At 43.8% G+C, this 10,199-nt stretch overlaps 1 protein-coding gene across 3 annotated transcripts; it reads right to left on the reverse strand.

Moving 5' to 3' along the window:
- Positions 1 to 5,116: 5,116 nt before the first annotated feature.
- Positions 5,117 to 9,652, reverse strand: LOC125508593. Of its 3 annotated transcripts, none has more exons than XM_048673351.1 (3): positions 9,127 to 9,652; positions 6,103 to 6,181; positions 5,117 to 5,417 (listed from the first exon to the last, which is right to left on the reverse strand). In XM_048673351.1, exons 1-3 carry the CDS (start codon positions 9,143 to 9,145, stop codon positions 5,117 to 5,119), a joined length of 399 nt encoding a protein of 132 aa, XP_048529308.1. In that variant the 5' UTR covers positions 9,146 to 9,652. The 3 variants fall into 3 exon arrangements, 2 of the variants coding, with proteins under 2 accessions (XP_048529308.1, XP_048529307.1); XM_048673350.1 differs by having other exon boundaries at positions 5,117 to 5,420; XR_007283620.1 differs by lacking the exon at positions 5,117 to 5,417 and adding an exon at positions 5,647 to 5,966.
- Positions 9,653 to 10,199: the final 547 nt, after the last annotated feature.

The following is a 10,199-nucleotide window of genomic DNA, read 5'->3' on the forward strand; positions in this document are numbered from 1 at the left end:
CGTCGATGATGATGTAGTCTTCCGGGTGAATTTCCTTGGGTTCTTCGTCTTCTTCTACCGGTGTAGGGCCTCCCATGAATATTCCAATCTTCTTGATCAGATCGTCATTCTTCTCCACTAATACTTCGATTTCCTCTTCATAATCTTCACGTGTAGCCTTGAGTTCTTCCTCCAGTTCCTTGATTCTTGTCCTCACCTTCTTTAGATCTATCATGTCGGCGCACATCTGGTTCTCCTGACGTCGAATGTGCTGGTTTAACTCCTGGATAAAAGCTGCAACTGATCTATCCTTCCTGGTGCTGATCATCTCCCAGTGCTCATCTCGGCGCCCACAAATCTGGTAGATAGTATCCTTGAGATCATTGTGGTAAACATCTCCAATGCGTCCCATGGCGATGTGAGCTGCCATGCTCTTTCCTAGATTCCAAGTTGGTGCATCAAAAGAAAACTCTATGGGCTCAGTGACTGGCATGAACGTCCTTCCTGGAACTTGAACTTGAATCATCCAGCGCTCTTCTTCAGGTAAGGTGGCGTTGTAAGTTCCGGTGAAGCTTGGTACTCCTATGTTCAGGTATCTAGTGACTTCCTTCAAGTGACGTCCAAAGGGTGTATCTTCATCCAGTTGCCTGAACTTGTTCCTTGCATCCGCCATCCTAAAAGAGTAGAAAAGAGGAGAGGTCAGAAAGAGAAGAGAGTGAGTAGTGATCTAGGTCTTTTAGCTTAGTGGTCGTGTCCTACAGTCAGCGTGTGCTCTGATACCATCTTGTAGCGACCAGACCTCAGACGGTCCAATCTCTGTGCTCAGGTGTCATCCCTGGATCAGTAATGCTGACACCACACAGTACTTGAAGGATTTATAACAGAGTAGCAATCACACACTTATTACATCTAGTGTCTCAAAATGAGAACTTATTACAATAAATATGGCTTAAGGCCATTTAATAACGATAACAGCGGAAGGCTTGGAAGATAAGTGAGTCCATCAACTCCAACGGCATCACTGAGTATAGAACCACGACCTAAAAGCACCTTAATCGTCGTCTGAAAAGTCTGCAACATTAACGTTGCAGCCCGAAATGGGTCAGCACATGGAATATGCTGGCAATCTAACACATAGAGAGTAATGAAATGAAATAGGCTATACTATATGCATATTTAGCTGGTGGAAAGCTCTATGGTTACAGTTTTGCGTAAAGCCAATTTTTCCCTACTGCAAAGCAATAAATTCTATTTAACTATCATGGTGGTTGTTAAACATTGAGAATGGTTGACAACATTCTCAATCCCAATTAAGCATCATCATTAAACAAAACCCAACAAATTAATATTTTTTTAGAGTAACATGATGAGATTCACATGATAATCCAGGTACTAGATACTCAAGATGTCCATAACCGGGGACACGGCTAACCATGATTAGTTTATACACTCTGCAAAGGTTTGCGCACTTTTCCCCAAAAGACTCAATCTCCTCCATTGGGATTCTCGCACTACAAGGTGTTTGAGAAACGGATGACCGAGACATAGTCTTTCAGAAGCGCTAGCACCTTACAATCGGGTTGACCGTTACACCTACTTTCCCCTACATCTGCTAGTCTACCACTGTAAGAGTTCGCACATAGTCAACTATGCTAGAGCCCATAGTAGCTTGTGGCTGCACACGGAAGTTTCTAGTGTGAATAATCTCATGATCCCTTTGAACCTGGGTGGCGGTCCAAAGGAAAACAGGCAATCGCTGGAATACCCAGGTGCCTCAATCCACCCAGATGTGTATTTAAGTTTCCACCTTAGATAAACCATTAATTTAACAAACTCACATATGTCATGGTTACACTCACCCAATCCACGTCTACTAGCATAGCATGGCATAATAAGCAAACGTAGAAGTAACTCCCAAAGGTTTGATAGTGAACAGGTAATAGGTACTACCTCAACTACTTCCCAAACCCACAATTTAATTAGATCCTGATCATGCAATGTTTGAGGATTGATCTAATGCAATAAAAACTAGGTAGTAGGAGGTATGATCAAAGTGTTACTTGCCTTGCTGATGATCCGCAAAACCTAGCGATTCGAAGTAGCAAGCGGCGCACTCCGGGTACTCTATCGCAAACAAACAAGCATACAATAAGTACTCAACTAATGCACAGGTAAAACTCAAATAAAAGAACTAACCAGAAAGTTCAACTCAAGAACTCCGGTCGGCAAAAAGAATCAAATCGAACGAAGCAACGGAAGACAAACGGCAAAAGAAACATGCTTCATTTACTATTCTGGATCTAGGGCAATTTTTACAGTGGCAAAAACTTGTTTGAGTTGGTTAAACGGAAAGAGGGTTTCGAGACGAAACTCCAGGCGCTTGAATCGCCTGATTCCGATAAACGAGCGAAAAGTTAGACTAGAACGAAAAACGGATCAGGAATCGCGATCAGAAAAATCACGGATTAAATCCGAGAAAAAGAAAAATGACGAACAGATTAATGAACGAACGTTCGTTATCTGGACCTAAACGATGAACGCGTTCGTTAAAACGAACGAACGAGCGAATGCTCGCTAATTAAATAAACTGGAAAACCGATCTATTTAAAAAAACCGAAACTAAAAAAACCGAACAAACCGACGGAAAATCGATCGGTTTTCTAAAAAAACCGGCGGCGAGAACTACCTCCGGCGGCGGCGGATCCGGCGGCGGCGGCGCACTAGGGTTAGGGTTTGGGGGCAGGGCGGCTTGGGCTGGCTGGGGCCTCGGGCGGCACTATTTGAAGGCCCGGCCAGGCGGAGTCCTGGCCGGTTACGGCCCAAAGTCGGTTCGGATTTTTTTAAAATAATTACGCTCAGAAAAAAAACAAAAGGAATACTAAACGGACTCCAAAAATCCCGAAATAAATTTTCCCCGGCTTCTAAAATCAAGCCGCACAGGATGAACATTTATTTGGGGCCTTAATGCAATTTTGAAAAACGCGCATTTTTCCTAAATTCAAATAAAATAGAAAATAAAACCAAAATAAAATCTTGTTTGATTTTTTTATTAAATCCTCAGTATTTCTTTATTTTTGTGAAAGTCATTTTATTCCCTCTCTCATATTTTGATAATAGAAATAATTGAAGATAAAATAAATAAAATCAAATAATCCTATTTTCAAAATTTGAGAAAACTCAAATATGAAAATAACGAAATCCCCAACTCTCTCCGAGGGTCCTTGAGTTGCGTAGAATTTTCTAGGATCAACTAAAAATGCAATAAAATATGATATGCCAATGATGATCTAGTGTATAACATTCAAATTGAAAATTTGGGATGTTGCAGAGATTGAGTGACAAGGTGTGTGCGCAATAGAAGATACCCTGAGAGATATCGAGATAGACTTATGGATGGAAGGAGACAATACGTGTGTTCCTGATGGCTAGTGAGAGATAATCATACTTAGGGGGGAGGGAGTGTGTGCGCCTATGATGGAGTGAGGGATTATGGTACTTAGGGGGTGCGTGTCACATAGAGAGAGAACAAGGGCTGAGAGTGTTGGATGGGTCTATATGTAGCGCGAACGAGACATGTGTATGTGTGAACCAGGGAGATATAAAGTTTGAGAGAGATAGAGAAGCCCCAACAAGGCTGAGTGGTGCGTCAGATAGCTGAGAGGGGGAAAGAGATATTCCATCCGCTCGATAATGCAGTGCATGTAAATTTTTTTAGAAGTCGAACTTTGGAAACATTGATCAGGTTTGCGCAAATGTTATTTATATCTACAATACCAAAGATACATCATATGAAACTACATCTCACGATGAATCTAATGGTATATGTTTGCCGTTTTATATGTAAATATTTTTCTCCATGTACATGGTTAAACTTTGTGATGTTTGACTTTTCAATAAATCTATATGCTATGGACCGAAGAGAGTGCCTAAGTCAAGAGAGATCAAGTGCATGTGAAGGAGAATGAGTGAGTGTGCAAAAAGAGTATGTGTGTGAAAGAGAAAGGGACAACAAACAATAAATTAGAGAAACTGTGTGTCTTTTCATTTCTTATGCAAACATATCACGCATGCATCTCCGAGATAGAAAAGCGAGGTGAGGAGATACATGAAGATAGCTAGTGCGTGATTGTTTGCAACGAAGAGAGACACCCCTATAGCACATGTCCAATAGAGGTCTGACCAACAAGGAACAAAGGTCGAGAGGGACACATGAAGAACATGAACACATGGGGAGGGAGAGAGGGTATGTTTGCGATAGAGAGATCCCCTCGAGATCGTGAGGGGACTTATATGGGTGGGAGATCGAGGGAGGTGCGTGCGAGATAGAAAGATGCCTCGAGAGAAATCGAGATAAACCGTGCACATGTTTGTGATGGAGACTAAGATTAGCTAGTCATATACATATAGGGGGGACTGCGTGTGCCTACATTTGAGTGAGAGACCATCATACTTGTCTAGGCATGAGATTGTGTGTGTGTGCGTGTGAGATGGAGAGAGAACGAGGGAGAGAGATAAAGTTTTAGATGGGTCTATCGAGTGCGAGTGAGATATGCATGTTTATGTGTGACCCAGGTAGATAGAGAGTTTGAGAGAGTGAGGGAAGAGCTTCGAAATGACAGAATGGTGCGTAAGAGAATTACGGGAATGAGCCAAAAAATTTGTGTGCATACAATAAATGCACTCAAGATATTTAGCTTGAACTAGAAAATCATACATAGTATGCGAGAGAGACCTTGATACATCTCCAACGTATTAATAATTTTTGAGTGTTCCCTGCTATTATATTACTCCCTCGGTTCGGGTTTAGATGTCGCACGTGCTGTACATTATGCATTTTGCAAACATGTCGTGATACTTTCGAATCATTTGAAAAAACGCCCCCGTCTCCTTCCTCAGTTCTCCACCGTCGCTCGCGCGTCGCCGGCTCCGGCCACCATCCCCCGTCTTCCTCCCCCGTTCTCCTCAGCACCCAGAGAGAGTCTCCGCGCGTTGCAGGACCCAGCCGCCTGTGCAGGAGACGACCTGCGTCGTCGCGGAGGAGACACGCAGGACCTCCACGGAGGCGCTTTGCGCCGCCGCCCAGCTGCGCGCAGCCGCCATGGGTGTGCCCTCGCCTACCTGAGCAGCGGGATTGCTCCTAAAGTTCTTCCTCTTCGTCACCTCCTTCTGAATCGTGCCAAGAAGCAGTAAATCGACGACTAGGTCCTCGATTTGGTCCGCCTTGGCCGCCGTCGCCGCGGACAATTTTGGTCGCCGTCACGGCGCTGGGTCGTCTTCGTCGCCACTCTGGCCCAGGGTCTTCATCGCCATGTTGGCCCTGCTCAACCTCTCCTCCAAGCCCAAGGTCTTCCTCTCCGCGCTGGCCCTCCTCCGAAGGTCGCGCCCGCCCTCGCCTCTGTTGCTGTTGGTATTCCCCGCCCCCGCCTCTGTTGCTGCTGCTGCTGAATTAAAGAGAACTTGATTGTAAAGCTGAATACTGAATACTTGAAAGAGTAGAAGCAAAACTGGGTTGCTGAATACTGAATACTGAATTAAAGAGAACTTAATTGCTGCTGGTATTCCTCTCCCTGTTTGAATGTAAAGCAAAACTGGATTAAACAGAACTTGAATACTGAGTGTTGCTGGTAACACAGTTAGACAGAATACCCAATGAAGCTCAATACTGAATGCTGGAATAGTTGCTGCTGGTGGTATTCACATGCACTTCCAGAAATTATTCAGTATAGAACAGTTTTCTTCAGGCCCATTGCTTGTTCTGCACTAGACAATGATCCAATGTCCTCCTTGTACAATTTGGCATTATTCAGTACAGAACAGTTTTATTCAGTACAGAACAATTTTATTCAGTACAGAATTTGGGAGTAGATGCAGAGTATCTAGGAATTGTAAAAGAAACAAAGCTTTTACAGCTGCTCTTTGTTTACTCTCAAGTCTGAACAAAAGACAGCATGGTGTAGGCTCAAGCAAGCAGCCCATCACTACTTGTTCTGCAATAACCAATGAAGCAATAACCATCAGTCTAGCAAATACTTCTTGTGGAGAGAACTATTTTCATGTGCCTCTTTGATTTAGCTGATTTAACTTGACCAGAATGTTCTTTCTTATTGGAACATGAACAGTTACCTGAGCAAGTGCTCCATCGCCGCAATGATGTTTGGGATTGATCTCAACATGAGTCCTCCACAAGATGATGCCTCAGAACCTGCAGATCAACAGGAAGAACACAATAGTCAATAACAATACAACAATGAGGAACCAGTCAATAATGAAGCAACAGGAACTACCTCCAAAACTTTTGCATTTTCATTTTCATTTTCATGATCTACTCCTATTATTTGCAATAGCTACATGACTTATCTTTTGCTCCTTATTTGACAGGGGAAGAAGCAAGTGGTGTAGAGGAACCAATTCATGAAGAAGCAAGTGGTTTAGAGGAAGCAATTCATGAGGAAGCAAGTGATGTACAGAAACCAATTCACGGGGAACTCACAAATAAGGAGAGATATGGTATTTATTTTGCACTCACGGTGATCAAGACCCAAAATGGACAAGTTCTGAAAAAAGACAAGGAGGTCATTGCTAGCCTACTCGATACAACCGTAAGAACTTTCGAGAGAATATGGGAAAGAGCTCTTAAACAGATTGAACAAGGGAAGAAAGTTGATGTCTCAAATCAAAAGCCAGGTAGAGTTGGCTGCAAGCGGAAAGATTTGGATCTGTCAAGGGTGGTGACAATCCCATTGAACAGAAGGAGAACATTGCGAGGTCTGTCAAAGGCATTGGGTGTAAGCTGCACGACCTTACACTCAAGGTTCGAGTGGGGTCATTTGAGGCATCAGAGTAATAAGTTGAGGCCCCACTTAAACCTATCCAACATTGTAAAGAGATTGAAATGGTGCTTGGCTATGTGTGAAGATTATTGGTCTACGACACGGGAATTAGACAACATAGCCTATATGGATGAAAAGTGGTTCAACATGACTGGGGAAGTGAACAACTACTATTTGCTTCCCGAAGAACCCGACCCGTTGCGCACCTTGCATCATAAGGATAGCATCGCCAAGGTGATGTTTCTCGCCACCATCGCTAAACCAAGATACAGCGAAGGTGGTGAGGTCACTTTTGATGGAAAGCTCGGCATTTGGGCTTTTGTCACAGAGTCTCCTGCTCAAAGAACCAGTGGAAATAGAGATAAAGGGACGCTCGAGCTCAAATCATTGAAAGTCACACCAGATGTAATGAGGTATTACATGTGTGAGAAACTTATTCCTGCGATCCAAGAGCGCTGGCCGGACGAAGATGAAGGACGGACAATCTATATCCAACAAGATAATGCCACACCACATATTCTTCCCGATGACCCGTTTTTCCGACAAGTCATAGAACAGACTGATTTGGATATTAAGTTGCTTCAACAGCCTCCAAACAGTCCTGACATGAACATTCTTGATCTCTGCATATTCAGGTCTCTCCAGTCCCACACCGATAGCAGAGCACCTCAAAGCATCAGGGAACTGATAGAAGGTGTGGAGGAGGAATATCGAAACTACCCGGTTGATAAGCTAGCTAGAAGCTTCGTGACACTGCAGCCATGCATCCGAGAGGTAATGAGAAACAAGGGAGCAATAAACTACTGGATCCTTCACATGAACAAGGAACGCCGGCAGGCAGAAGGACGGCTTCCTATAGCTCTATCTATCGATCGTGAGCTAGTTGAACAAACCATAGCCTTTATAGAAGAGGCAGAAGCAATCTTAGCAGCAGAAAAAGAGCAAAAGCAGCAGGAAAAGAGCAGCAAGAAAAGAGCCGGTGCAGCCTTGAAGAACCAGAAACACCCTTCGAATACCAGCAGCCTCCAAGCAGTAGGAAAAGAGAACCAGGAGCCTTCAAGCAGCAGAAACACCCTTCGAGTACCAGCAGTCACCAAGAAGCAGGAAAAGAGCAGCAACAGCCTTCAAGCAGCAGGAAAAGAGCACGAGCAGCCTCCGAGCAGCAGGAAAAGAGCAGCCACCTCCTTCAAGCGGCAGAAACACCCTTCAAGTACCAGTAGCCTCCAAGCAGCAGGAAAATAGAACCAGGAGCCTTCAAGCAGCAATAAAAGAGCACCAGCAACCTCCAAGCAGCAGCTCTTCTTTACTTGGAGTCAGCTAGTGCTCTGGTTGGTGCTAGGAATGACCATTTGGTGCTAGGAATGACATTTGCAGCCAAGTGATTTTGGCAGAAGATTCAGATAAGTGGAACAGTGGAACAGTGGCAGCTTCCAATCATAATCTTGTAATTTACCAAACAGATCCAAATTAGCTGAAATTAATGCCAAGGAGGAGATTTTTATGGTGAAATTTTTTAGTCTGGAGACACAGACTTCATTCATTTTTTCTGAATTTAAAAGTGTGTTTGTTGTACAGACTGAATTTGTTCATTCATGCACATTATAAACTACTCCCAGGAGTTTTTCTTTTGTCCCTGTGCTTTGTTGTTTGATATTGCTCGTCCCACATCCTCTGTAAGACCATGCATGCTTGTTCTATTTTCTCAGTTAGCTTCGGGTATAACAAACAGTGTCAATTTTATAGTTGAAACTGAATCAAACAAATCTAACTGGGGTGTTATAATTGGGTGTCTAATATATGTACTCCAATAATTGGGGTGTCACTAATATAATTGGGGTGTTATAACTGGAGTATCTAGTCTGAACCCTGCAAAACTGATTAGACTGTTCCCTCATAAAAGTCGAAAGCATCATAAAAGGGCCACCTTTGTTTGCCGTTCAGAGATCTGAGAGGGCAATTTTTTTTTTAAAACAAACTTTCTCCTAACTCCTGAGTTTTGAAGCCTTTTTACTCCTAAGGGTAATGTGCAGGTAATCTCCCTATGCTACATCTAGCTAAAAACTGAATTTATTTATCTACCTGATGTTAAATTTTTCTAGGCTGCTCCACGAGTTCAAACATGATGCTTGGACAGACTCAGTCAGTTCTAGGCTGCTCCACGAGTAATAGAGGGAGAAATTCAGTCTACTCTACGAGTATCTCTGATGATGCCACAAGAAGAATTCAGAGTATCTTCGATCAAAATTCAGAGTATCTCTTATGGTGCCACAAGATAAAAATTCAGAGTTCAAATAAAAATTCAAAATTCAGAGTATACCTTGACAGAGCAGGGGCATACACTACTGCTTGCGGCGGTGGAAGAGGCCGAGCCACTTGAGCCGCACGTCGACGTCCTCCTTGGTGAGCTTGTGGCGTTGATCTCCTCCATGGGCAGCTTGGTGAGCTTGTGAGGCACCCAGTACCCGCCCTCCCGTTGCAGCGCTGCTCCACCCACGGCTCCAGCCGCTCCGCCGGGACGGCCGAGGCCGACGGCGAGGCGGCCGCCGCCGACGGGGCGGAAACGGCCACGCACTGGAAGGGGCGGGCGCGGTTGGGCCGGTTCTGGGACGACGACGTCGCCGCATGGGCCGAGGGCGGGAGGAAGCTCTACAGGGAGGCCGACTACACCACGGCCGCTGCTTGTGGGAAGGTTGCTGCCGGCGTCGTGTTGTTAGTGGTCTGGATATGGCGCCTTCGGCCTCGCATCGACGGAATCCGTCACCGGCTTGAACTCAAAGGTGCTTTTTGGAAGTTCGGCACGGGAAGGAGCGCGGCAAGGCCACCGAAGGTGGGGGAGGAGAGCGTGTAATACGTGGTGGGGGAGGATTTTTTTTTTTGAAAATATGATGATTTTTATAGCAAATTCGGAAACTATACACCTTAATGGAGAAAAATCAAAAGTATCACCCCGTAGGCCTCCTACCGTTGGCCAAAAAGGACTTTTCGGCTAAGCGTCGGCCAAAAAATACTTTTCGGCCAACAGTTGGCCAAAGAGTCCCTCTTCGGCCAACACCTGCTCTACTGTTTAAAAAATTCATATCAAATAGGATTTTTAGTATTTTAATTTGATTCTTTTTGCATTAGATTAGAAATTTTATGAAGTTTCTGTAGATATCAAGTTTGACTAGATTTGAAAGTTTGAATTTAATTTTTTCATGAATTTGCTCAAATAACTAGATTGCCTATAATTTGAGTTAGGAGTATTTTTTAAGATGATTCTTTTTGCTACTGGTTCTTTGTGAATTTGTTTATCAGTAGTAATTAATTGGCGAATTTTATAATTATTTAAAATTAGGTTTTTATGAAAAAAATTCCCTCCATCTTTAAATTTATACATGAAAAAATACTTTC

Source organism: Triticum urartu, chromosome 5 (genome assembly GCF_003073215.2).
Source record: "Triticum urartu cultivar G1812 chromosome 5, Tu2.1, whole genome shotgun sequence".
Taxonomy (NCBI): Eukaryota; Viridiplantae; Streptophyta; class Magnoliopsida; order Poales; family Poaceae; genus Triticum; species Triticum urartu.